The 27,894-nt window shown below is 41.2% G+C and overlaps 1 protein-coding gene across 1 annotated transcript in view; it reads left to right on the plus strand.

The window, feature by feature from the left end:
• ROR2 (receptor tyrosine kinase like orphan receptor 2) overlaps positions 1-19,654 on the plus strand; it is a 132,705-nt gene extending 113,051 nt beyond the window's left edge. Inside the window, exons 5-9 of the mRNA XM_063454933.1 lie at positions 9,637-9,764; positions 13,190-13,504; positions 14,442-14,687; positions 15,852-16,057; positions 16,960-19,654. Of these exons, the coding sequence (XP_063311003.1) occupies positions 9,637-9,764; positions 13,190-13,504; positions 14,442-14,687; positions 15,852-16,057; positions 16,960-18,375 (2,311 nt within the window). The 3' untranslated portion in view covers positions 18,376-19,654. The remainder of the gene's footprint in view (positions 1-9,636; positions 9,765-13,189; positions 13,505-14,441; positions 14,688-15,851; positions 16,058-16,959) is intronic.
• Positions 19,655-27,894: the final 8,240 nt, after the last annotated feature.

A 27,894-nucleotide genomic window follows, 5' to 3' on the forward strand; every position in this document is an offset into this window, starting at 1 on the left:
CCAATTCCCCGCTGGGGTGCTTCTGAGTCCAGCTTTGAGAGACTTGTTGTCCGAAGACAGCCAGGCAAGCGGGGTGAGCACTGCTGGTTTTGTGGTTTCTGTGAGTCTATTCCCTGGGACCTCTGAACCCAGAGTGTGTTGGCGTGTCGGCTCTTTGGATGCCTCGATGCTGCTCGTGTTACTGTGCCGGGCAGGACTGCCTCGTGGCACTGTTGCGGTCTGCTCGAACTCTGGGCCTTGCGCTTTTCCGCCCCTCCAGCCGACTCGGGTCAGCCTTGCCCCGCCAGGGCTCCTGCTGCTCCCAGGCTCGAGGATGAGGAGGTCTGCGGCACTTTTTGTTCTAAAGCAACAATTTTAGAAAATGTAAAGAAGGAATTATTTAGCAGGATTGGACTGAAAATACTTGTAAAACCTTGATTACTGCTTTCTTCATGTAGACATTATGTAGACCATTTTGTGCGGTAATGTAGATTCATAGTTGACATTTGAAAAAAATAATTCCTTGGAAACTTTGTGGCTGGTACACACACAGGTATACGCAGACACACAAATATATATGCATAATGACACACATACACAGAAATATACTGGCAACATACAAACATTAATATTACCTAATGGAGGCATGTTTAGATAGCTGCATTCTTAGAAATATCACCAGGTCCTCTGCAAATACCAGTAAGCAAAATATTTGATCATTTTTATTTATAGTTTTGACATGTTATGAATGGGAGTAAAATGTTTTTTTTTTTTTTTTTTTTACTTCTGTTATTTCAAAATTGATGTATGGACACTAAATTGTTCAATCTACCCAGTGCTTTTGTAAAGCATTAAGTAATAATAAAGTGGATTCCCGGCCTCTCTGCAGCTATTGCTCTGCTTTTTTTTTACATGATCCAGACAGATGATCTTTGCCCAATTTAATGCTTCTCAATTGAGAAGAACTGGAGGCTGTACTGTTCGTGTGTGGATTGAATTGTCCTCATAGAGAAGCAATATAAAGTTTTTCTGTGACACTGACTTCGCCATGTCTTTACCAGGAAGAGCCTCTTCCGATTGTCTGATTTACTGACAAATATAAACATTGCTAATTTTCACAAACTTACATTTGTTAGAGTTCAAGCACAGTATTTAAAGTGAACTGTAATGGTTTTAGTGCTTAGAGTGCTCCTTTAATCTCTCTTCTCATTAATAGTCTGATATTCCATCTGCTGTGATTTGATGGGAGGTATAGCTCATAGGTGGTAGAGTGTCAGACATTTTGAATCATTAAAGGCGCACACTAAGCACCATCACCACTACAGGTCATTGTAGCAATTATAGTGCTATCAGGCAACGATTCAGACATTTGTTTTCAAATAATTTGAAAATAGTTTAATACAAACTAGGAGTCCAATAAGCCCAGTGGCCTGACCCCCTGATCACTATTTGGCCAAGGCAAAAGTTGCACATTCACATTAGAAATTAAAATGTCATAATTATCTCTGTTTATCACTGCCAAATGTGGATGCCATGGACATTCTGCATTAATAATACAGTAACAGTGGTGCCAGGCTACAAATGCCCGGGAGAATCTCAGTTTTTGTCAAACTGCTTCAAAATACTTGCACCAAGGCCACTACAATGGGCTATCGTGTTTGTGGTGCTTAGCAGGGCCCTCAACCCCTCTGTTCCTGTGCGTGCAACTTGTCTGGTTACAATTACGTGTCTGTTAGTGCACCCATTGTACAGCGCTACGGAATTTGCTGGCGCTATATAAATAATAATAAAATAATAATAATAGTAATAATTGAGGCAATGGTCTCATGACATCATATACAGTATGCAATTTACAAAATAACCTAGTTTGAAGCAATTTATGCAGATAATCATTAAAGCAGCTTTGACCCTTTTCTTTTTAAATGGCATGTCCTAAATTCCATATTTTCTTGTCCTTTTAAAATTACCATGGTCTCCAAAGTGATACATAATGAAAAGCAGGGACTACTTTTCCTTATGTAGAACCTGCAATTTTACAAAAGTTGTGCATAGGGTGGAGTTTTAGTCAAGCTCTACGCCTTCATCAACTTTGTCATTGGCTATGTATGTGTATGCTTAGCTTTCTCCAGTGCTGTCTCACTTCCTGAAGTAGTGTGTCACTGATGCAGATCGGTGCAATCCACCTATGTACTGGACATCCGCATGATTTCACGCGCATGCAAATAGAGGCCGAAAGGATATCCAGGTGCCGCCATCTTAAAGACCCAAAGTGGCCAGGAGAACTACAAAAAAAAAGAAGTTAAACTGGTCCCAGGGCAAAAAACGTTAAGGGAGGGGGGCTACAGGAAGGAATTTTTCAGCTAGATCAATAACGTGACAGAGTCGCTTTAATTCTCTGCGTTTCAGTATGACTTCATATGGTTCATTATTCCTGTCTATGTTTCTGTTTGAAAACATTTGCTAGCAAGCAAACGCAGGAGTTGTTTTAACATTCCAGTAAATGAGATGTGTCCATTTTTGTTCCTGAGGTTTATTTACTAGTGATTGTTAACTTTTAAATGTTTCTGAGGGGCTATGAATTACGAATCAAGTCAGACCATAGCACTTCTATTCAATATCCTTTAGTAACAGCTGTAAGCACTTATATTTCATTTTAACAAATAAGCCCACTTCCAGTACAGTTAATTTCCCAGTAAAGCAGGCCTGCTAACAGTGCTCTAAATTTTACAGTGAAATGGCCGTGTTTCAAGATGTTTCACAGGAAAACCTCTTAGTGTAGAAGTCCTTTGGTGTAAATGTCATGTTTAGCCAGAACATTTAACTGTTACATAGGGAGCATGGACAAAACCTCTTATTGTTTGAAAACTCCTGTAATGGTTGTGTTATGGCAGAGCATTATGGGAGTTATAGCTTAATAGCTGAACTACCTTTTATCCCATGGCCAAAGATAAAGAGATCCTAGATTTAGTTAAAGTAACACTCCAATTATTATTTTTTTTACAATTTAGTTAATATACCCCCAATGAAAACGTGCATGCATTGTTTTACTGAATTTATTTTTTATTGAATTATATCTAAAAACAATTAGCAAAAGCTGTAGATCTCTTGTTTGCAGCCTCTACAAACCCTCCTTCTAACCCCGCCCAGACTTTCTGTGACTGTCCAATCACAGACTTTCCAATGCAGCTCAATGAGAAGTCTTTACAAGACAGGTGCTCTGTGCAATTACCTGCGTCTTGAGTTTAGCACCACTGAGCTAAACAAACCAGGAAGTAGAGGTAGAGGTTTGGAGTGTTCCTTTAAGGATACAATTTTTTTAACCCCTTAAGGACCAAACTTCTGGAATAAAAGGGAATCATGACATGTCACACATGTCATGTGTCCTTAAGGGGTTAAAGGAACACTTTAGCGTTAGGAATACAAATGTGTATTCCTAATGCTATATTGCCCTAGTGGCCATTTAGCTTACCAACCCCCACCTGTGGGGAGAAAAAAAAGTACTTTTACTAAGCTATTCTCCCTTGCAGCACCAGTCTTCATAACTGGTCAATCCTTCTTGGCTGAGATCATCGAGATTGATCATCTCAGCTAATCCACTGCTTTCCCATAGGAAAGCATTGGGAAGCTAGTGCGCGTATGAGGCAAAACACTGCACTGTGCCAATTAGATGCTCTCTTTGGTACCATCTAAATGAAATGCCAGAGTTTTACTCCATCTTGGCAGAGGCACCTCTAGTGCCTGTCTGAATAATGTTTTCATTTGCAGGGTTAAAACAGGGGGTGCCATAGCACCCAGACAACTTAATTGAGATGAAGTGGTTGTGGTGCTTATAGTATTCCTTTAAACAGATACTCAGTATGGGACCTGTACTATAACATACTGGGAAGCTAAAGGGTGGTCTTTCCTAAGATACATAAAAAATAACTGAAGCTGTAATACTTGCTTTTCCAGCATAATTATTTTTGTAACATTTAGAAATATATAGCTAAAGGTTTTTCATTAAGTGCACTTAAGCCTTGATTTAATATTGTTTGGTAAGCTTTCCAAATGATTGCTTTTTTTGGATAAGTGTTTAAAATAATTTCTTTAACATATTAAAATATCAAAAATATATTACATATATATAAAATATTTTTTTTAAAAAGTCAAAATATTACAAAATTAAAATATCTTATCATAATATTAAGTCATTTTAAAAGTTTGGCCAAAAATATTAAAACACTTGGAAAGCTTACCCAACAATATTAAATCAAGACCATAATCTTTACAAAAATTCCTGAGCACTTTCTGAGTTGGAAACATGAAGGGTGCAACAGAAACCTCTTCCCCAAGGGTACTGAAATACGCCATATGCTATTTCATTTAATTTCATTTTTTATTCTATTCCTTTTTATTTATTTTTTTTTTTAATTTATTTTTTTAAATATTTTTCACGTGCATGTTAGGTATTACATACAGGCTCTTGGTGCCCCAATAGCATTCCTCGAGCACATTTTCATATTTGACAATTGGAGCTTAAGTGAGACAGGCACATTTTTAAGATATATATGTTTCACAGAAGTGTGTACATTGTGGAGTTAAGTGTTTACAGGCTTTGTACGCGTAAGTGTAAGATCGCTCATTTGTCTAGTGGGCTTCTTTGCTGGTTACATGCTTGGGTTACCACGGGCACCCGCTCTTTATGTGTATGACTGTGCAGGGCTGTCTGCATTTGCTCCCCATACGGGGTCTGTATGCATGTGTGGTAGTTGTGGGGGCCTCTGTCAGGGCTAGAGTGTGCTATTGCCCGGTCAGTGTTAGGCTACAGTGTGTGTGTGATCATGTTTGCTGGCTGGAGCGGCTGTGTTTGCGGGTGGTTAGGCCAGCATATTGTAGTAAGAGTTCAGAGTTAGCCAATGCCCTGGCTGGGTGGTAGGTTTGGCGGTAAAAGGAGATCTGGAGTCAGTCCAAGCGGGTTCACCCCAAAGCCCCAGGCAGTCTTGGAGACCAGCATCTGTGAACCACGAACCCGGGTAATCCCATAGGAGGCCGCATTCTTCCCTAGTCAGGGGGCTGCTGTGGATCCTGATGGAGGGTTGCCGTTTGTGGCGCCGGATCCTCTGAGCCGGTGGGTGATGCTCAGGGTGTAGTCCCCTGGGGGTCTGCCACCCGGGTGAGCCTGTCCGGTGAGGTTGCGCGTTGGTGCCATATTGAGTGCCCAGGGGGGACCCACCTGGTTCCCGTCCGCTCTTCCTCCGCTGAATAGTCGTTGCCTTTAGCTGCCAGGGGGAGTCATCTGGCTTGTCCCAGAGGCTGTCGCAGGTTGTTGCAGTATACTGTGCTGGTTTGCCTCCCGTCTCTGCTCACGCTGTGTCTGCACACGCGGCTGTGGGATGGCCGCCATCTCGGGTCGGGCCATCTGGCCGTTTCTCTGTGGCATTGTTAATGTTTGGGCCTGATGGTGCCAAATCGTGGTTGCCCGTGAGGACCGGCCAAAGGGGGGGGGGGAACAGCCAGACGCCGGTCAGAGAACTGGGAGAGCGGACGTCTCTCTCCAGCTCAAGCTTGCTAGGCCTCGGGCCTCAGACGGGTTGCTCCTATGTTGTGCTGGGTCAGTAGCGGTATCGCCGTGTTCACCCGGTGCTGGTGCGTATTATGGGCACCTTTTTGGGTCAGTGGCTGTAACTGGCACGGAGCTGGCTCCGATAATTTAGCTCTGGCGCTGGAGCTCAGACGAGACACGTCTGATCCGTTCGGCCGGTCAGGCCCCGCCCCATTCTATTCCTTTTTTAAAGGAATAGAAACAATTATTTGTGCAGGGGGAAAATAAAAATCGTTTCAGCCTGAATCATTTGGTCTGAAGAATAAAATTATTCGGTCCGACAGAACTTCAATGGTGCTTCAGTTCAGCTTGGACTAAATGACATGCATGCAAGCTATTCAGGAAAAAATTTTTAGGCCTGCTGGAAACCGCACCCATCAGTGTACTGCCAAATATATACATACCGGTATGTATAAATGCCATATTTACTGTAGCTAACTCTGGTCTAAATGTAGACTGAACTCTAACCGAATAGAATGGTATTTTATCAAATTCAGTTCAGTAAAATATATATTTATGAATTAATTTGATTTACTGGGGTTTGTTCACTAAGCTCAGAATTATGGTTAACTAATAAGAGAATTAGAACATGTCAATATAGTATTTCCTATTTCTTAAGCACACAGCATACCTTAGGTAAACCAAACAAAGTATTGACAAATTAATTCAGGCATCCTGGAAAGAAGTGAGTAGAGCTCCTCTTAAAGAAGCTTACAAACTTGGCTTCCCAGTTTGCTGCAAAATCTGAATCAGGTTAGTTTTAATGGTCTCTGGTTCACCCAACTGAAAACATAGATTTTTAAGATAATATATATTATACATTAGTGAGCTTATTTTCACATTAATTGAGGACTCTCATGAAGAAACTCAGTTTATTTGTAACACTGCTATCAAAATGTAAAGTTACTTAATGGATCACTATAGTGTCAGGAAATCAAACGCGTTTTCCTTACACTATTTCATCCTTGGGGGGACCCTCACTCTCAGGGTCCCCCTCCCGTGGCGCTGAAGGGGATAAAACCCCTTTAGTTACTTACTTTAATCCAGCAACGGGCTTCCTCTGCGCTGGTGACCTCTCCTCCCCCGCTGACGTCAGCTCCCGAGAGGAGCGGAATGCGCATGCGCGGCAAGAGCCGCGTGCACATTCAAACAGTCCATATGAAAGCATTTCTCAATGCTTTCCTATGGACGTTCTGCACACTGGATGCAAATTTCGTATCCAGCGTCGCAGAAGCGCCTCTAGCGGCTGTCAGGAAGACAGCCACTAGAGGCTGGATTAACCCCAAATGTAAACATAGCAGTTTCTCTGAAACTGCTATGTTTACACGTGATGGGTTAAAACCTGAGGGACCTGGCACCCAGACCACTTCATTGAGCTGAAGTGGTCTGGGTGACTATAGTGTCCCTATAACACTGCAATATTCGCTAGAATTCACAAAGAATACCTAGTGAATTGAAAAGTGAATTGCAAAACTTAAGCCATAATTGCTGATTTGGACAAGTTCTCCAATTTTGCTATTAGTATATCAGTTCACTACAGTTCAATGTTTAATAGACCTTTCAGTTTCTGTATGGGGCACAATTCACATTTCCTTAACTAAGTTACAGTCTGTTTGAGAATAGAGCAAGAACGGGGAAAGTAGAATATGGGGCAGGTTAACAGCCTGTGATTAAAGTAGCTTTAATTCCCGTAATAGCCATGCCACGTGCATTCCTTTTTACACTGAGTGCTTGCGTGGCCACATAATATGATTTGTTACATCCTACTATGCAGCTGTGTAGTAATAACTGGGCACCCCAGACCAAAAGGGGCCCAGACAATACATTACACAATACATTACATATAAAAGACAAACCACCTATCCCACAAATATGTAAAACAAAATGGAACCCAGCTGTTTAAATGTCTCATTCTTTTACTTCAAGTGCTGTTAATCTCAGCAATAGTTCCCCATTGTTTGAAAGTTAGCCAAATTGGCATGAATACATAAAGGCTAACATTACAAACAGCCTTCAGTAAACATTTGATAAGGTTTCTGATTTTCATCCCGTATTTTGTGACAGTCAATAAAACAATCGCAATTATTTTTTCTGGCACTAAACGCCACCAACATAGCGTCTAAAAATCGAGCCAAGACCATGATTTAATTGAGAATTTTTCAATGTCATACTCCATAGGCTGATAACAAGCAAGGATAACAACAAATATTTTGATTCTTTTTGTGGGAATAAAATGGTGCCTTCAAGGGGTTTTGATTACATCACAGGTTGAAGGACAAAAACAGTCAAGTGTATTGGCGAGGCTAAAAGGTTACATGTTCGCGACATTTAGAAATATTTTGTGGCATTGGTCATTTGTTAGAGAAGTGTTTTTTAAGTTAATTTCTAAATCTTTAAGGTGACCTCATCAAAGTGCTGATAACTCCTCTTTTGCAGATTGGGATTGCCAAAAATGTCTGTCTGAACATCAGGTTTAAGGGCCGTGTTCACCTCTCCAATAACAATAAAACTGGTGTCATAAAATGTGGAATATGGGGGATTGTAATCAATTCAGCATCGATAACAGCTCAAATACAGTATTGTAGTTGTAGGCAAATATATGAGCTTGTAATGTTTTTGCCTGTGCAAACTTAAATATACCAGTTTGGGAAGATAATTTCTGACAAAAGTGCTCATGCCATTGTACAGAACACTGGTGAGACCTCACTTGGAGTATTGTATGCAGTACTGGAGACCGTATCTCTAGAAGGATATTGATACCTTAGAGAGAGTTCAGAGAAGGGATACTAAACTGGTTCATGGATTGCAGGATAAAACTTACCAGGAAAGGTTAAAGGAACTTAACATGTATAGCTTGGAGGAAAGGCGATACAGGAGGGATATGATAGAAACATTCAAATACATAAAGGGAATCAACACAGTAAAGGAGGAGACTATATTAAAAGAAGAAAAACTACCACAACAAGAGGACATCGTCTAAAATTAGAGGGGCAAAGGTTTAAAAATAATATCAGGAAGTATTACTTTACTGAAAAGGTAGTGGATGCATGGAATAGCCTTCCAGCTGAAGTGGTAGAGGTTAACACAGTAAAGGAGTTTAAGCATGCGTGGGATAGGCATAAGGCTATCCTAGCTATAAGATAAGGCCAAGGACTGATGAAAGTATTTGGAAAATTGGGCAGACGGGAGGGGCTGAATGCTTCTTATCTACCATCACATTCTATGTTTCTATGTTTCTAATTAATTAATTAAATCTTTCAATAGAAATTGTCACTTTTATAAATTTAGAACCTTGTTACACCGCCATGGCTGTCAGTCAGAAAATTGGTCCTGCTACGTTCTGGTTTTTAGCTCCAAACTCTAGAGGCAGACAATTGCCCAGAGCACTTGCCTTGTAAAGATCTCTCATTGAACTGCAATGGGAAGTCTCTGATTTGACAGCCACATAAATCTGGGCGGGGTTAGAAGGGGAGGGCTTACAAAGGCAAAGACTTCAGGCAAGAGATCTGCAGCTTTTGCAAACTGTTTTTATATATAGCCCTAATGGAAAAATTCATAATTAAATGCACACATGGCATCATTGGGGGTATACATACTATACAGTGTTTGTTTTTTTTTTGCAATGGAGTGTCCCTTTTACTTGACAGCTACTGTATCATTTGAAGATGTGTGGTTAGATGTCTTTGTTCTAGGAAATGAGGGCTGTTCACGAAACCGCAAATTGTAGTGACTAGAAAAAAAAATTAAGCATATTCTAGCAGAAGTGGAAACCTCCCCAGCTCCCCAACTCTGCTGAATGGAATATTTAGCATAAATGTTCCATTCCCCCCTGCGCCTGCCTAGCAATTTTACTGTCTGTCCAGGGGTACACTAACACCATAGGTCCACTATATATTGCAGAGCTCTTACAGAAAAAACAATTGCTTTAAACTCAGCTCCTGGTGAGTTATTCCACTCCAGATTCATATTCCAGGAACATAAATATTGTGTTGAACATAACATTTGTGTCCTGTGACAACTAAACATCTGAAGAGTTACTTATAATGTCTGTGTGCTTTTTTTCCCCTTTCCTCCAGGGATGACTACCAGGAAGACGGGTTCTGTCAGCCTTACCGGGGAATTGCATGTGCAAGATTCATTGGAAACAGGAGCATTTATGTAGATTCCCTCCAGATGCAAGGGGAAATTGAAAACCGAATTACAGGTAAGGACAACAAATTACAGCAATTGGGTCCTAGTTACTTTTAAATATGCTGTTTGACTCTTATAATGATGGAAACCACTGGAGAACATTTTATTGTTTTGTACACTAGCCAAAACGGACATTACACCCCAATCCTAAGCAGAGTTTAATTACCTTTAACAGAAATTTTTCAGTTTTCTGTATTTTTTTAGCATATGAGCAGTTGGAAGAGGTCTGTAGTCTGCTAAGTATTTAGAAAATGTGGACACAGAACTATTTTTGGGATTTGAAATGAAAAATTACTTTGTCAACAATACAGACTGACAAAAAAAGAAATAGAATAAAATAAAATAGTCAAGTTGTAAATAAGCTCTGGCTTAGCTGAGGTAGTTACTTATAGTTTTATAATTCTTCACGTACATCTGTCAACTTACCACTACTAATAAACTCTATAAACTCTTGGTCCCTCCATTTTGTGTGCTCACAAGCAATTGGACAATTGACTTCTTAGCGTATGCTTTGCATTGTATGTTGCTGAGTCATTGGTTTACCAGATTAGGTCATTATGAAACTCAAAATGGGAATAATTCGATAAAAATAGAAAGCATTGCAGTAGTGGCTCAATAAAAGTAAAATAGAGCACAAATCACAGCATAGCAGATAATAGTCCTAGAAGACAAGTCAACATGAAGTTCTTTGTTTATGGCATAATGGATCTGACGGCCTATTGCAAATCCTGTTAGACTGGAATATGTATGAGGGGTCTATCCTACTTTCTTGACATGATTAGTTGCTCAGCCTCCCAGCTGCTTCTCCAGTGATTATTAAACTAAAGTTGAAAGAAGTGCAAACGTTATCATGACAGAAACAATGCTTTCTTACAACACATCCTTACCATGTATCAACCAAAATATATGTTACTGATTTTCCATTATTGTAGTACTAATAAAGATTTAACCATTTTAATTGATGTAAAAGACATAAAGATGTTAAAGTGGCACTGTCATTATCTGGGGACTTTACATAATTTAAACCTGTTCCTCACAGGCGCCGCCATCTTTTTCAAGGCGGTTCTTCTAATCTGCTCCTGGTGCTCCAGTACTCTGAGCCAAGGTCACTGCTGTACTCTTGCACATGCACGAGAGTACATCATTGAAGTATATGGAGGATCCTAGACAGAGCCAATTCCCTGTAGCTATCACTGGTAATAGCTGGGGGAGTGACATTTCTAGACGGCGGCAGTGGTGTATCCTGGTTTTGTGCTGCCCTAGGCAGGACAAAACTCAGGCACCCCCCCCCCCCCCGCGCCACCCCCACCCAACCTTTACCCCGTCCCGCATTCTAAATACACACACACACATTCACTTACAGATACGCATACACTCGCTAACAGAAACACACACACACTAACAGACACACTCACACTCAGTAACAGACACACTCACACTCAGTAACAGACACACTCACACTCAGTAACAGACACGCACTAACAGACACGCACTAACAGACACGCACTAACAGACACACACTCAGTCACTAGCAGACACAAACTAGCAGACACCCACACTCACTAACATACACACACACACAGTCAGACACACACACACACACACACACACACTCACAGGCAAACACACTAACAGACACACTCACACTCAGTAACAGACACACTCACACTCAGTAACAGACACACTCACACTCAGTAACAGACACACTCACACTCAGTAACAGACACGCACTAACAGACACGCACTAACAGACACGCACTAACAGACACGCACTAACAGACACACACTCAGTCACTAGGAGACACAAACTAGCAGACACACACACTCACTAACATACACACACACACACACACACTCACAGGCAAACACACTAACAGACACACTCACACTCAGTAACAGACACACTCACACTCAGTAACAGACACGCACTAACAGACACGCACTAACAGACACGCACTAACAGACACGCACCAACAGACATGCACTAACAGACACGCACTAACGGACACGCACTAACAGACACGCACTAACAGACACACACTCAGTCACTAGCAGACACAAACTAGCAGACACACACACTCACTAACATACAAACACACACACACACTCACAGGCAAACACACTAACAGACACACTAACAGACACACACACACTAACAGACACACACGCACACACACACTAACAGACACACACACACACTCACACTCACTAACAGACACACACACTCACTAACAGACACACACACTCACTCACTCACATTAACACTTTTTAAATTTTTTTTTTACTTCAACCCCCCCCAGCCTCCTTACCTTTGGGAATGCTGGGGGGGGGGGGCATCTTTTTTCTCTGGTGGTCCAGTGGCTGCTGGGCTGCTGCTGGGCGGTGCTCTTGGGCGGCATATTCCGGCTCCCAGCCTCACTCTGCGGCGCGCGAGGGAGCTGAGCAGACAGCTCAGATGAAGTGCTCCCTCGCCAGCCACCCAAGAGCGCCGCCCGACCGCCCAGCAGCAGCCCAGCATGTCTGTTAGCCGCAAGGCTAACAAGACATTTGCCTTGGGCATTTGGGCGGCGGCTTTTTTTGCCGCCCCCTAGAAAATGCCGCCCAAGACAAATGCCTTGTTTGCCTCGCGGCTAATACGCCCCTGGACGGCGGTAGCCAACTGTCTATATGTGTTAGGAAAAATACTAAAACAAAGTAGTCCCTACTAATTGCTCCCTCAGTATATCTCTTGTCTGGGTTGGAATTCCAGTAAAATTCTAACACAGTCAATATGAGTTTCAGAAAGTTTTTATCTTCATATATTGATTTTGCAGATGGTGGTGAAAATGCCGCTTTAATGGTCTACAAGTCCAAGAAATCTTTATATACAATTGATAGCCAGAGAATCTTGGGAGTTGTAGTTCAGCAGCATCTAGGTACTGGCCTTTGAGACTGTTGCCTTAAGGTTTCTGCTTATTTTTCAGTGGCATATCTATGCAAATGTACTCCTTGCCGCAATCTAATCACAAGAGGGAAGTATGAACAGCCCAGAATGCTAGTTCAGCTTTATCATAGAATATTTCAACGTTTAATAACTTACAAAATAATAATATTTTTTAGTTGTAATGTGTGTATGAGTATCATTTTATCAGGCTAAGTAGTCACAGGATGAAATATTGGATTGCTTTGGCGCCATCTACTGCTCAAAGGATTTAATAGATGCTACAAAGTGATAACATTTTCTTGTAAAGCTCGAGAAGCATGTATATGGACAAATATTAATACAAAGTTTTGAAAGTGTAATTTCACTCTTGGTGCTGGTAAATATATTTCAGAACAAGGCTCAGACAGTGATTGGTGTGATTATTAAAAATCACAAATACATAATTATACATTCATTTTATAAACATTCATTTTATTTGCACCAAGTAATTTATTTTTGTATTTTTTTATTTCCAGCTGCATTCACCATGATTGGCACATCTACCCATCTCTCTGATCAATGCTCACAGTTTGCCATTCCTTTATTCTGCCACTTTGTATTTCCTCTGTGTGAGGAACGCAGTCGTACTCCAAAGCCAAGGGAACTGTGCAGAGATGAGTGCGAAGTGCTGGAAAATGAGCTCTGCAGAGAGGAATTTAACATCGCCCGCTCTAACCCAAGGATACTCATGCAACTTCGTCTCCCAATCTGTGAAGAGCTCCCTTTGCCTGAGAGCCCAGACGCTGCTAACTGCATGAGGATTGGGATCCCTATGGAGAGAATGACCAGATGTAAGCTGATGTCTTATCACTATTTCTATATAAAACATGTACATAAAACAGAACTATGGTGAACCCTGCCAGGTAATAGAATGAGGCATTATAGATGTTACAGATTATATTCAGAACAGGATCATTTTGGCCTTTATTCTTGCAACACTAACCAGGGGCATATCATGTACTCAGACTACAGTAACTTCTGCAGTTATTGCTCTGAGCCCCTTTTACCCCTTAAGGACCAAACTTCTGGAATAAAAGGGAATCATGACATGTCACACATGTCATGTGTCCTTAAGGGGTTAAGGAGGCAAGTACCATATGAGAATACAAGATATATATGATATCTCTGCTAATTGTAAGCAGAGCTTGCATGGTAAGAGTTGGGATTTTCAATAATAAACATGGTTCATTCTAACTTTAAATATTTGTTGCATTAATTCTTCAAAGAGAGATTGGTACAAACATATATTCTAACACATATTTGGTTTGTTGTTATCCAGCTTGTTTAATGTGTGTTTAGATTGTGTTGCTCATACCAGATGTGCTGCATTTGTACAGAATCCAAACATCTGATTTATTTATTTTTCCACGTATCAATATAACAATACTCAACAGTTCCTAAAAACAAGCGGTAGTTACCATTCCTGGTCATGAACTATTTTAAATTGCAGGGTGTCAAAGGCCTGTGCTAATACACACTAGCGTATTACACACAGTGCATGGTACAGTATGATAAAGCACACTGTATAGGCCCAATGTTAGGCAACCTATTGACATTTCTGTTAGATAAATGCTGTTGTATGCTTTATTTAGCAATATGTCCTTGGCCAGTTACCACAAAAGCAAGAAATTCATAGAGAATACATTATTGTCATAGAGAACATAGTGAGTACAGTCAGAATGAGAATAAAAATAGGGATATTTACCATCTGCACTCCTCTTTCTTCAGATCAACAATGTTATAATGGAAGTGGACTTGATTACAGAGGCTCTGTTAGTGTCACCAAGTCTGGTCACCAATGTCAAACTTGGAGTAGTCAGTTTCCACACAGTCACCAGTTGTCCAGCACAGAATACTCAGAAATTGGAGGTGGACATGCTTACTGTCGAAATCCAGGTGGAAAAATGGAGGGTCCCTGGTGTTTTACTATGAACAAGAATGTCCTTATGGAGCTCTGTGATGTGCCTGCATGCCGTATGTATCAATGTTCGAAGATTTTAGTCCAGACAAAGCCAGAATTAACTGTACTCAGAACAAAGCACCAGGCTTCCATCCAATCTATGCTACATTCAGTTAACCATTCATAGGGTGTAATGTTTGTTCCGTGTCTTCTTTCACTCCCTTGAGATATAGAATGAAGCTGCTTCATTAAATCATAGACAGCAGAGACAACAGACAGACATGTAATGATATATTTGCTTTGTGTCTTCTTCTGCTACTGCTTAACTTCCAGAATGTCCGCTTTGAGCAGGAGTAGGCAACCAGTAATCCAGATGTTGTGTATTACATCTCCCATAACACTGGCAAAGCACAATGGGGACATGTAGGCCACATAATCTGGAGTGCCAAAGGTTGTCTACCCTTGGCTTAGACCAGGGATAGGCAACCTTCAGCACTCCAGATGTTGTGAACTACATCTCCTTGTTGCTTTGCCAGCATTATGCCTGTAAGAGCACTATGGGAGATAAAGTCCACAACATCTGAAACGTTGAAGATTGCCAACCCATGGCATCTAAAATACTGCAATGTTTTAGATTGCGGGTATACAACTAAAGGAGCACAACACCCAGACCACTTCAGTGAGAATAAGTGGCCTGGATGACTTTAGGGGTCATTTCAAGCTTTATAGGACAAGTACCAGTTTAGCTGCCCTAAATTACTACTAAAGTCATACTCCTTTCTCTAATTCCTAATTTTTCCCCATAACATGCCAACACAGCATAACCATGATACCTCCCATTACCATTTGTGCGTCGTTTTGCCGATAGTTGTTTTTTTCCCCCAATTGCCATATGCTGTATCCCCAGCCCAGGCCTACAGCCATTTACCCCCTTATCCAGCCACCAATTACTTTGTCATTTGCACCAGCACAATATTTTAAAAAACTGACTTGTGCAAAACAGTTTATTCACTTCAGTTAATTTTTTCAGTGTAGCTACACATATTTAGTAAACATCTAACATGAAATATAGCTTTTCATATAGTTGTTTATCATCCTTACACCCATTTTATAAATAGTATATTACTAGTTTTATTAAATTTGTGTTTAATAAGATAATTAATGTTAGCTTTTATAGATGATGGTTATGTAGATTTATATAAACAAAGTTTTCAATGTTAATTATATGTCATTAACAGGTACACGAGAGAATGCAAAAATGGAGATTCTTTATATATTGGTGCCCAGTATTGCCATCCCTTTGGTCATCGCCTGCTTATTCTTCTTAGTTTGTATGTGCCGAAATAAGCAAAAGGCATCAGCCGCCACACCACAGCGCCGGCAGCTTATGGCATCACCCAGTCAAGATATGGAAATGCCTCTCATGAACCAGCACAAACAACAGGTACTTATCAAATTACAAAATATCTTCTCTCCCTCTTTCTCTTTCTTAGGCTCACAAAAGTATTATAAAAAAAAAGACTAATTAACTCATTACTAAGTTATTTGGGTTTTAAAATTGTAAGCATAATCACACATGGGATGCATTGAGAGCACATAAATATAGAATAAAACAACTTTTTGTACTTAAAAATACTGTATTCTGTCTGGTACTGAGAAATTAAATTATGTTTATAAACATACATGAATCTAAAGTGAACATTTAAAGGGATTCTAAAGTGCCAGGAAAACAAACCTGTTTTCCTGGCACTATAGGCTCCTGCAGTGCCCCTCTCCCTCGCGCCCCCTCCCCCCCCCCCCCGCAGTGCTGAAGGGGTTAAAACCTTTTCAGTTATTTACCTGAATCCAGCACTGATGTCCCTTGGTGCTGTGTCAGGCTCCGCCCACTCTCCTCCCCCGCCGAAGTGTGATGCCGGGGAGACCAAATGCGCATGTCAAATTCAATGTTGTTAAAGAGACACTGAAGGCACCCAGACCACTTCACCTCATTGAAGTGGTCTGGGTGCAATGTCCCATGTCCCTTAACCCTACAGTGGTAATTACAGTGGCATAGGAAAGCTATTCAATGCTTTCATATAGACAGCCACTAGAGGAGGAGTTAACCCTCAGAGGTAATTATTGCAGTTTCTCAGAAAACTGCAATAATTACCACTGTAGGGTTAAGGGACATGGGAGATTGCACCTAGACCACTTCAATGAGCTGAAGTGGTCTCTTTAACAACATTGAACTTGACATGAAAAGAGTCTAAAAGGATCACTGATGAGAATGTAACACAACCCATTGTCTATAAGTATGTTGCATAGTTTTTATATGTCTGACTGTTGTTTCATATTGTTTGTTTTTAGCCCAAAGTAAAAGAGATCAATCTTTCTGCTGTGAGGTTTATGGAAGAGCTTGGAGAAGATCGTTTTGGAAAAGTTTATAAGGGACATCTCTATGGCACTGCTCCGGGGGAACAGACACAAACTGTTGCCATAAAGACATTGAAAGATAAAGTAGAAGTGGCACTTAGGGAAGAATTTAAACATGAAGCCATGATGAGGTCCAGAATTCAACATCCAAATATTGTTTGCCTTCTTGGAACAGTTACCAAGGAGCAACCTATGAGCATGATCTTTAACTATTCCCCACTAAGTGATCTCCACGAGTTTCTTGTGATGCGCTCCCCACATTCTGATGTTGGTAGCACAGATGATGACAAGACTGTAAAGTCCACCTTGGAACCAGCTGATTTCCTTCATATTGTGACTCAGATAGCTGCTGGGATGGAGTTCCTTTCCAGTCACCACGTGGTCCACAAAGATTTGGCCACTAGAAATATTTTAGTGTTTGATAAACTTGGTATTAAAATTTCGGATCTTGGTCTGTTTCGGGATGTTTATTCTGCAGACTACTACAAACTAGCTGGGAATTCAATGCTGCCTATACGATGGATGTCCCCAGAAGCAATTATGTATGGCAAGACCACCATTGATTCTGACATATGGTCTTATGGAGTAGTGCTTTGGGAAATTTTCAGCTACGGTTTGCAGCCATATTGTGGGTATTCCAACCAAGATGTAATTGAAATGATAAGAAACCGACAGCTTCTGCTGTGCCCAGATGACTGCCCTGCATGGATCTATTCTGTAATGCTAGAGTGCTGGAATGAATTTCCAGCCAGAAGACCTAGATTTAAAGATATCCACACAAGGCTACGGACATGGGAGAATATGTCCAACTACAACAGCTCTGCACAAACCTCAGGGGCAAGCAATACCACACAGACAAGTTCATTAAGTACCAGCCCGGTAAGCAACATCAGCAATGCCAGGTACGTTGGACCAAAACAGAAGCCACAACAATTTCCACAATCTCAGTATCTACCAATGAAGGGACAAATTAGACCCATGGTACCACCCCCACAGCTTTACATTCCAGTCAATGGGTATCAACAGATGGCTGCTTATTTTTACCCAGTACAGATACCGATGCAAATGGCTCCACAGCAAATGCCACCACAGATGATTCCAAAACCTGGATCCCATCACAGTGGAAGTGGCTCCACCAGCACGGGATATGTCACAACAGCACCCTCAAATAATTCTATGGCTGACCGAGTTGCCCTGCTTGCAGATGGCACTGATGAGGTGCACATGACGTCAGAAGATGTCTCACAAAATGCTGTCCAAGAAGAAGAAAGTTCTGTACCAGAGACAGAACTTCTTGGTGATAATGATACATCACCATTAGATGAAACAGATATGCAGTCAGAAGCTTAAAATTAGTTTTGTTTTTTTCCTGAAGATGGATAACTTCTAAAGGACGTGAGTCAGGGCAAACAAACTTTAGCCTGCATTTGGACAAGTGAATCACGTGGTGCCTCTATTTCAAGTTGGATTAACATTTTGAGCCATAAACAGTAAATTAGTTTAATCTGGTGTTGATAGCACAAATCTTTCCACATTTCCGTTCATTCACAAGTTTTGGGAAGCTATGCTACTTTAAAATTGAATGTACTGTTGCTGTGCAACGTTCGGCTGAGTAGCAGTACACATGATGTGTAACGGAAACCGTGATTGTAAATTTAGTGGAACTTGCCCATATCACTGTTTAGTTGAAAAATGTATTAAACTCAAAACTATAGCTCTGGAAATGTTTTTAATATCGGTGGTATGGATGTCAAAAGTGAACTTTTTGACCTCAGACATTACCCACAGTTTTTCATGAAGAAAATAAGCCTGTACCGTGGGATACAGAATCTAGAATTCAAGAAACTGAGAAAAAAATATTGTGTGCTTTTTTTATTGTTTCTTTTTATTCTTTTGATGCAAATAATGTGTGTAAGGAGAAACATTTGTTTGAAGCCAAGACAAAAAAAATCCATGCATGCACTAACAATACAGAAAAATCAAATTGTTCCAGTGATATGCATCTTTTGCTAAAAACATTAAAGGTCTTCTCTCTTCCAGGATTGTACAACTAGACTTGAAAACAATCATAAAAATATCTCGTTGCTGGAACAGATTGTAAGATATTCTTATGCTCTTTAATTTGGGCATCTTGTAATCAAATGTGCTGTAGCACTAAAAGTCTTTTTTTTTTTCTCTTCATTTTTCATTCCCTTTGTAGGCCAAAACAAATGTTCTGAACAGAAATTCTGAACAGTATTGTAAAGGATACTGATTTACTTGTATCACAATGAATTTTGTACAGACTTTTAAATATAATTTATGTTTTGTTACCTTTTATATGCCTTTTTAATGAAATAACGTTGATCAATAAAAACAATGCCTTTTGTAATTTAACCCTGTGAGTTCCACAAAGGGGCCCGACCTTGAATTAACTGTTTACGTGATCCACTTTTGAATGCCAATTGTTTCTGTAATTCCTGTTTTTTTAATGTTAATTTTATGTTAATTGTGGGAACAGGTCAATTCATTTCATTCTTTTCTGCGTTTGACTACAAAGCTACATACTGTTGCAGTCCCAGTACACCTTATTGTTTTATTTGTTGTAACTCCAGATACAGGAAGTATCTAATAAAGATGATAAAGAAGATTTGAATAATACTATGTTTAATTTTTTTCTCCCATAGCTGGACTGATGTTTGTGTGTATTATGGAAACTGGAAAATTTCTTCTTGTGTCACAGTTAGTATCAGCAGTGGGATAGGGGATGGAAACCATCCAGTGTTAAAGATCACATTATGGCAGTAGATAAACCTAGCTCTCCATTAAAGTAGATGACGACAGAGACCAACTTGCAGCTGGCCACGATTAAAGCAGATAGGCTGATTGAGAAAGCAGAGGGAAGCTGCTATGGTTTGGGTCCGAGAGAGGTGGTGTTGGGGAAGTAAGGCTAATAAAAAAAACATTAATTCCATGTCTAAAAACTAAAGCTTTCCTAGATATCAAGAGTTTAGTCATGCATTGGTTGGTATTTAGAAGACAACTGACACCTCAAAAATATTTTTGCTATAATAATCCTGTCATCAAGTGCATGGAGTGAAGTAGGGAAGACAACAGAGAGTAACTGTTGGTTTCAAACACTGTCTGACCCAAGATGCATGTATATGGCCAAAGGGTCCTGTCATATACTAGATTTTTTTTTTTTTAAATGTTTACTTTTTATTTAAAAAAAAATCTATTTCTTTTCAAAAGACAATGAAAGGATTATTATATTAAAATAGTTTTGAGGTAACTCTGCACTTAACATGGATTTGCATGATTGGCACTATTAGCCAATCTGGAAAAGTATTTGAAGGATCTTTTCATCTCGATTAATTTTTCCAAAATGTGCAATTCTGTTGTTAATTCAATCCATTGTTTACTTGTGTGCTAGACTGGTGTGGATGAAACTTTGTTGAAAGAGTTTGTAGGGCTGTCATGGGAAGCCATCCTTCTTCCCTGTCTAGACCTTAGGAGCTGTAATTTGTCTCTACCTTCTCTCTTTAACATTTCATCCCATGGACTGAATTATTATAAGAAACCTATTAACATCAGATAAACCGTGGTTCTGTCTCCAATAGCAGAATTGATTATTTACGGTGAGGGCAGTGCAGTTCTGGGATATCCTTCCTAGGATGATAATCATTATGGAAGCTGTGGATGTATGCAAGGCAGTTATGTAAAGAGACCTTTAATGCCCCCATTTAATGCATCTCTAATTAACAGAGATTCCTCCTCTGAAGTTTAGAAAAAATCCTTCCTGCCTCCCCCATATTTTAACAAAATGTAATGGATTTAGTGCTGCCTTAACACATTCTGTATCTGTGACTAATAGTCTTATAGTACATATATAAGATATAGGAATTCTCAACATTTAAGGTGGTTTTATCAGAGTCTGTACAAATGTTTAACTATATATATATATATATATATAGGGAAACTATAGTGCTAGCTAGTGCTATAGTGACCAATTATGCCCCCTTCTCTCGTGTACCCCTCCTCCCCCCTGCCCCCCTAGCATGTCTCTGGAAGGATTAAAAACCCTTCTGTCACTAACCTGATTCCATGTGCGGCGCTTGCATTAGGACTACCTTTGCATTGATCAAAGCTTTCCTATGGGGTTTTAGATGATGCTGGATGTCCTCATACGTTCAGCTGGAAGGACCTGGAAGTGCATCTAGAAGTCGAGTTAATTCTGCAAGGTTTAAAATTGCAGGGTTAAGAGGACAGAAACAGTGCACCCAGACTACTTTAATGAGTTAAAGTGGTCTGGGTGCCTATAGTGTCCCTTTAAACAGCAACTTTATTGAGTACTTGCAAAACCATAATATTCTAGGATATAATCAATAATTTGTGGGGTAATAGCTTCTTGATCCAAGGAGGAATCCATCTGGGGTCAAGAAGGACTTTTTCCTAGTTTGCTGCCAAATTGGAAACCACTTCAAACTGGTTTTGTTTGCCTTTTTTGGAGCAACAGCAAAAACAAATGTGAGCGAGGCTGAACCTGATAGACGCATGTCTCTTTTTAGCCTATGTAACTATGTAACATATTTCACCAAACTTTTGAAATGTAATCACCCATTTAGAATAAGTATTTAAAGGGATCCTATAGTGCCAGGAAAACAAACTTGTTTTTCTGGCACTATAGCTTCCCCTCCTGTCAAGGCCCCCTCCTGCGGCACTGAAGGGGTTAATAACCCATTCAGTCACTTACCTGGGTCCAGCGCCGATGTCCCTCAGAGCTGGCTCAGCTCCGCCCACCCTCTTCCCCGTCGCCGGCTGCTGACGGGGGAGACCTAATGCGCATGAGCGGCAATGGCCGCGCGCGTGTATTAGACCTTCCCATAGGAAAGCATTATCCAATGCTTTCCTATGGGGATTCCGGCGACGCTTGATGTCCTCATGCAGAGTGTGGGGACGTCAAACGCCATTTAAAACAATTTTTATGCTCTAAGAACACAGAAGCACCATCTAGCGGCTGTCTGAGAGACGGCAACTAGAGGATGGATTAGCCCTGTAATCAAAACACTGCGGTTTCTCCAAAACTGCAGTGTTTTGACTAACAGAGCTAAGGGAAGAGATCAAGGCACCCAGACCACTCCAATGGGCAGAAGTGGTCTGGGTACCTACAGTGTCCCTTTAACGTCTTTATAACAATAACATGCCGGGAATATCAGCTTAGAAAGGGATTTTCCTAACCCTTGATTTGAAGAAGACTATTACATATATTACAAAGCATTTAAAAAGCACCAAACTATATTTATCATAGAACAAACAAAGTCATGGCAAAAGCTCTTTGTGCCTCAATTCCTTGAAACCAATCATTTTGTTAATTACTGTGCTACATGATGGTAATTGCTTTTTTTTTTGTTTTTTTTTATATTTGACCATTTTTATTTTATGTTATTCATTCATCAAAGCATTCACAACATACAATTGAATTAGCACAAAAAAGTCCAACAGGTACAAAGCGACAACTAATACATTATCTCATTTTTATAGGTTATTGAAGGCATCGAGGTCAGAACTATTAAGATACCATAAACATTATTAAGTACCCAGTATTGTATAGGAAAAGAAAGAAACAGCACAAAACAAAACAAGAAAAAAAATAACATACATAGTATACAAATAAGTAACTACAGGATAGTCAGCATTTCAGAATAAATAATCTATAAGCACAATAGATGATCAATACAGTTAGTAACTCATAATTATATGTCCATCTGTTAAATATTATATGAACTGATGACTTGGAGAACACTGCTGAGGTTAACTTGAGGATAGCTAGATGTTTATATAAAGCTTCATAGATTAAGAATAGACAAGCATAGCCACCAAATGTCAATATAGAGAGAACAGACCAACATAAACAAAATGTATCAAGTCAATCATGCTAATACTCTTAATTACACATCCCAGAGAGAAGAGAAGAAAAAAAAGTAAATAAAGTAAATACATAAATAACTGCATAAATAAAATAAAAACAAGAATAATCAGATAAATCAAATTATAGAGTAGTAGCTTTCTATGGTGGTTTCTGAGACCCTGTACTGGCGTCCTTTATCCTAGAATTTCATATTCAATCAAAGTGAGCCTGCTTCCCTTTCGAAATGTAAGGTCTTCTAATTAATGATAGATCCAAATTAATTAAATTTAACCAGGTTGAACTCATTGGTGAGCCCACATTAGTCTAATTATTAACCATTACCTTTCGATCATAGAAAAATAGAGTAGTTATCAGAGGTGAATTTTTAAATGTAAATGATCTGTAAATCCCAAAATACACATCTTAAGATCCATATCACGGTCCAACTCAGTACATTTCTTAATAATTTTCAGGATCTGCTTTCAGAAGATATTAAATTTTGGACATTTCCATATCATATGAAATGAAATACCTAACTCCACACCCAATCTCCAATCTCATTTTAGCCTTAACAAGTTTATATGGGGTCATTGATGCTCTATGTATTATTTGTGTAAGGGGCAAATAGCCGTATATGGAGTAAGGATCCAGCATAAGCGTAGGATAGTATAAAGGGAGCAAGTCGGTTGTGGTGTGCCGAGACTGACGATACGGTAGGCGTGTAAATAAAGAGGGCCCACCAAGGAGTAAGAAAGTAAAGTAAATGGAAAGAAAAGAGAAAGTGTTGAAATGAGGAGTGGGTGGGATGGTCATTCTGATGCTGACCTCAAGCGATATGAGTCAGGTAAGGGGTGTCCCTTACATAGGGGAGTGAATTAATTTAAGCCCCTCCCACAAATACAGGCCAAACGGCCTTAATACTTGTGTAAGGGGCAAATAGCCGTATATGGAGTAAGGATCCAGCATACGCGTAGGATAGTATAAAGGGAGCAAGTCAGTTGTGGTGTGCCGAGACCGACGATACGGTATGCCTGTAAATAAAGAGGGCAAAAATGAATAATCAAAGATTTAATACAGTCAACAAATATATACAAATTAACCAGACATTTCCTTAAATGCATTACAGTATTTAATTCCAGGAAGGATTTTGAAGGAAGGAATCTAGGACCGAAAGTGGACACCATTTGTTGTGGGTAGGATAGTATGTTATCTCTACCGTTGGTGCGTGTTGACTCGTTTCGGAATGTGGTAGAGCCAATAGGTAATGATATATGTGTTTACGTACTTGGGATCGTTGAAGAAAATGATCAGTCTGAGTGGTGGTGATGGTAATGGATTCTCTGGCCTGAAAAAGGGCATAAAAGGCAATGTGCATGGCTGGTAATGGCCGACTTGGTAGTATAATTGAATGGTTGTAGATCTAATAGGTCCGATAAGGATGAAAAGTTGGATGGCTATTGGTAATCTCTGAGAGGAACGTGGGGGAATGGATTCCTGAAAACTTCTGAGTATATTCTTTTCTGGTATGATAGCATGAAGTTATGGTAGTTTTGGCTATAGGTTATCCTGCGTTGTTGAATGCCTGTAAAATATATAATTAATGGTGTGTGAGATAGTTTAAGGTGGCAAAAAGAAGCAAAGCCTAGGAGAAATGTTATGACACAGGTTGAGCTATGTCGTGTTCCAATGAGATTCTTTAAGCCAGGTGAAAAGCTGTGTTATGCGTTCTACAAGTATGGGACGAAAGTGCTAGGTGGGATAGTGCATGCTATGCTGCATGAGTAGGTCTAATCCATGATTTTGTCTCTGGAACAAAAGAGTGGCAGTGACTGTATGGGCAACTGTAGGAAGCGTATGATGAACATGCCTGGAATATAAATGAGACATAGGCGTGCGCACGGGGTGTGCCGGGTGTGCCTGGGCACAACCTAATCCCCGCGGCACGTCTATGGATTGTCCTGCAGGAACAGCGTTCCTGCACTGTTATTTGCGCAGGAACGCCGTTCCTGCAGGCACTCAGTGCAACTTAATGTCCCCCTTCCTCCCCCTGTGTCCCCCCTGTCCTTATCAGCCTCTCTCTCCATATCAGCCGTGGCGAGGGAGCTGTGAGCTGTGAGCTGTGTGCTCTCTGCTCCCTCTCGCCGCGCGCTGTTTGCTGATGCTGGGAGCCGGAATATGACGTCATATTCCGGCTCCCAGCTACTGTAGACAGTCCGCGCGGCGAGAGGGAGCAGAGAGCACACAGCTCACAGCTCACAGCTCCCTCGCCGCGGCTGATATGGAGAGAGAGGCTGATAAGGAGAGAGGCGCCCGCCCCACTGGACCCCAGGGACAAGTCCATGCCAGCACTCCAGGTAGGGAGACTGGGTGGACAATTTTTTTTTTTTTTTATTAAAAAAATAATTTGTGAATGTGTGTCTGTGAATGTATGTGTGTGTGTGTCTGTGAGTGTGTGTGTGTCTGTATGTGTGTGTGTGTGTGTGTGTGTGTCTGTATGTGTGTGTGTGTGTGTGTGTGTGTGTCTGTATGTGTGAGTGTATGTGTGTGTGTGTGTGTGTGTGTGTGAATGTGTGTGTGTCTGTGAATGTGTGTGTGTGAGTGTATGTGAGTGTGTGTGTGTGTCAATGTCTGTGAGTGTATGTGTGTGTGTCTGTGAGTGTATGTGTTTGTAAGTGTGTATGTGTCTGTGAATATATGTGTGTGTCTGTAAGTGTGTGTGTGTGTCTGTGAATGTATGTGTGTGTGTGCCTGTAAGTGTGTGTGTGTGTCTGTGAATGTATGTGTGTGTGTGCCTGTAAGTGTGTGTGTGTGTGTGTCTGTGAATGTATGTGTGAGTGTATGTAATTGTGTGTATGTGTCTGTGAATATATGTGTGTGAGTGTATGTGTGTGTACGCGTATATATATATATATATATACACACACACACACAAGTGTATATTATTTTTTTTGAGGGGGTGGGAATCTTGGGAGAGATCCCACATATTATTCCCCAGGACTTGACCCCTGCCGGCAGGGGAGATCTCCAGATCTCCCCTGTCGGCTCATGCAGAGCTGGCGCTATCTGAGTGCCGGCTCTGCTCTTAGCCTCCATGGGCCGGCGGGGAGATCAACGATGTACCTCACCAGCCACAGCAGCATGGAGGGAGGAAGGAGAGGACCCGGGGAGCTCTAGACAGAAGGTCCGCCAGGTTCCTCTCGCGAGATCTGAGCTTTGCCGCGGCAATGCTCAGATCTCGCGAGAGTGAACTCTAGCCCCGCAGGCTAGAGTTCACTCTCCCTTGGACAGCAAGGATCCCCCCTCCCTACATAAGGTAAGAAGGGAGGGGGGTTATTTACTAATCTGCCCCCACCTTCACAATCCCTCCAAACATACAGCACCCACACACACATACAGCACCCACACACACACACACAGCACCTACACACATACAGCACCCTAACACAAACAGCGCGCACGGCACCCTCACATACACAGCACACAAACAGCACCCTCACACACACAGCACACAAACAGCACCCACACACATACAGCACCCACACACACAGCACACATACAGCACCCTCACACACAGAGCATCTTCACACACACACACACAGCACACTAAGAGCACCCTCACAAACACACACACACACACACAGCACCCTTACAAACACACAGCACACTAACAGCACCCTCACAAACACATACAGCACCCTCACACAAACAGCACACTCACACACAGCACACTAACAGCACCCTCACAAATACACGACACAAACAGCACCCTCACACACACATATCACACAAACAGCACCCTCACACACAGCACACTACCAGCACCCTCACCCACATAGCACACTACAAACACCCTCTCACACACACACACACACACACATCAGTATATGTATGTGTGTGTATGTATATATATATATATATATATATATATATATATATACATGCGCCGTGTGTTTGTGCTTTAGGGTGCACACCCTAATGCAATTGGCTGCGCACGCCTATGAAATGAGACAATTGTCAGCAGGGATGTATACCCCCGCCTGGTACATGAAAGTGAAATGTGATAAGTGGCCAACCAAGTGAATTACCCAGAAATATCATGACCTTATGGATGAATAGTGACGTTTGTTGATGATATGACATGTGCTTAGTTGTCTGAGTAACAACGGATTGATGACCCTGACCATGATTTACCCCATGCCACAGCAGCTGCTACAATGGGGTAGATCCCCCAAAGGGGCTGAGGTGGTGGAAAAATGTCCAAACCTGGATGCCATGGCCAACAGCTCCAAAGCAATCGTTCCCGGTAGATCGCTGCCAAACCCGTGGTAGACTGCCAAACCCGTGGTATACATTTGTAGTGAGTACAAAGTAGGTAAGCCAATAAAGTGTCAATCTGGCAGGTTCCATTTTATCATTGGTTGTAGGCTAAGTGTAAGCTAAGCGTCCGGGAGTCTGCCTAGTGTGTGTGGTACCAGCTTTGTGCTAACGCTATTGCAATTAGGCTGTATAGATACATTCAAGTCACATCTAGTCATATCGCTTTATAAAGGTTATCACCCTGGCTGGTCGGGGCGACCCGGGCTGTCCCAGTAGGATTGTGTCTGCGTCTTGGTGACCCCGAGGCTACACTGCTCCAGTGTCCCGCCTTGCCTCTCGCTTGGAGATCCTTGGTGGGGGTGGGTGCCGTGCGGCACTTTCATTCCTCAGTGCCGCCGCTGTTCTCTCTTCGCGTTGGTTGATTGGGCAGCTTGATTTTGGCTCAGATGGCCCGGTGAATGTTTCTCCGCCTCACTTTATTGTAGGGTCGTAAGTCAGGAGCTGCTTTGTGAGTCGTGATCGCGTGGAGGTAGCAGGTCTCTTCCCCACCTCCTGAGCACATGGCGCCCGCCATTTTAGGTACAGCGCTCGGGGCCCCCCAGCCACAGTTGTGATTTCTCGGTTGGGGTCGGGGTGAGGACCGGGATCACCCCCCCGGCCCATAG

The sequence above is a fragment of the Pelobates fuscus genome, chromosome 5 (assembly GCF_036172605.1).
Source record: "Pelobates fuscus isolate aPelFus1 chromosome 5, aPelFus1.pri, whole genome shotgun sequence".
Classification (NCBI taxonomy): Eukaryota; Metazoa; Chordata; class Amphibia; order Anura; family Pelobatidae; genus Pelobates; species Pelobates fuscus.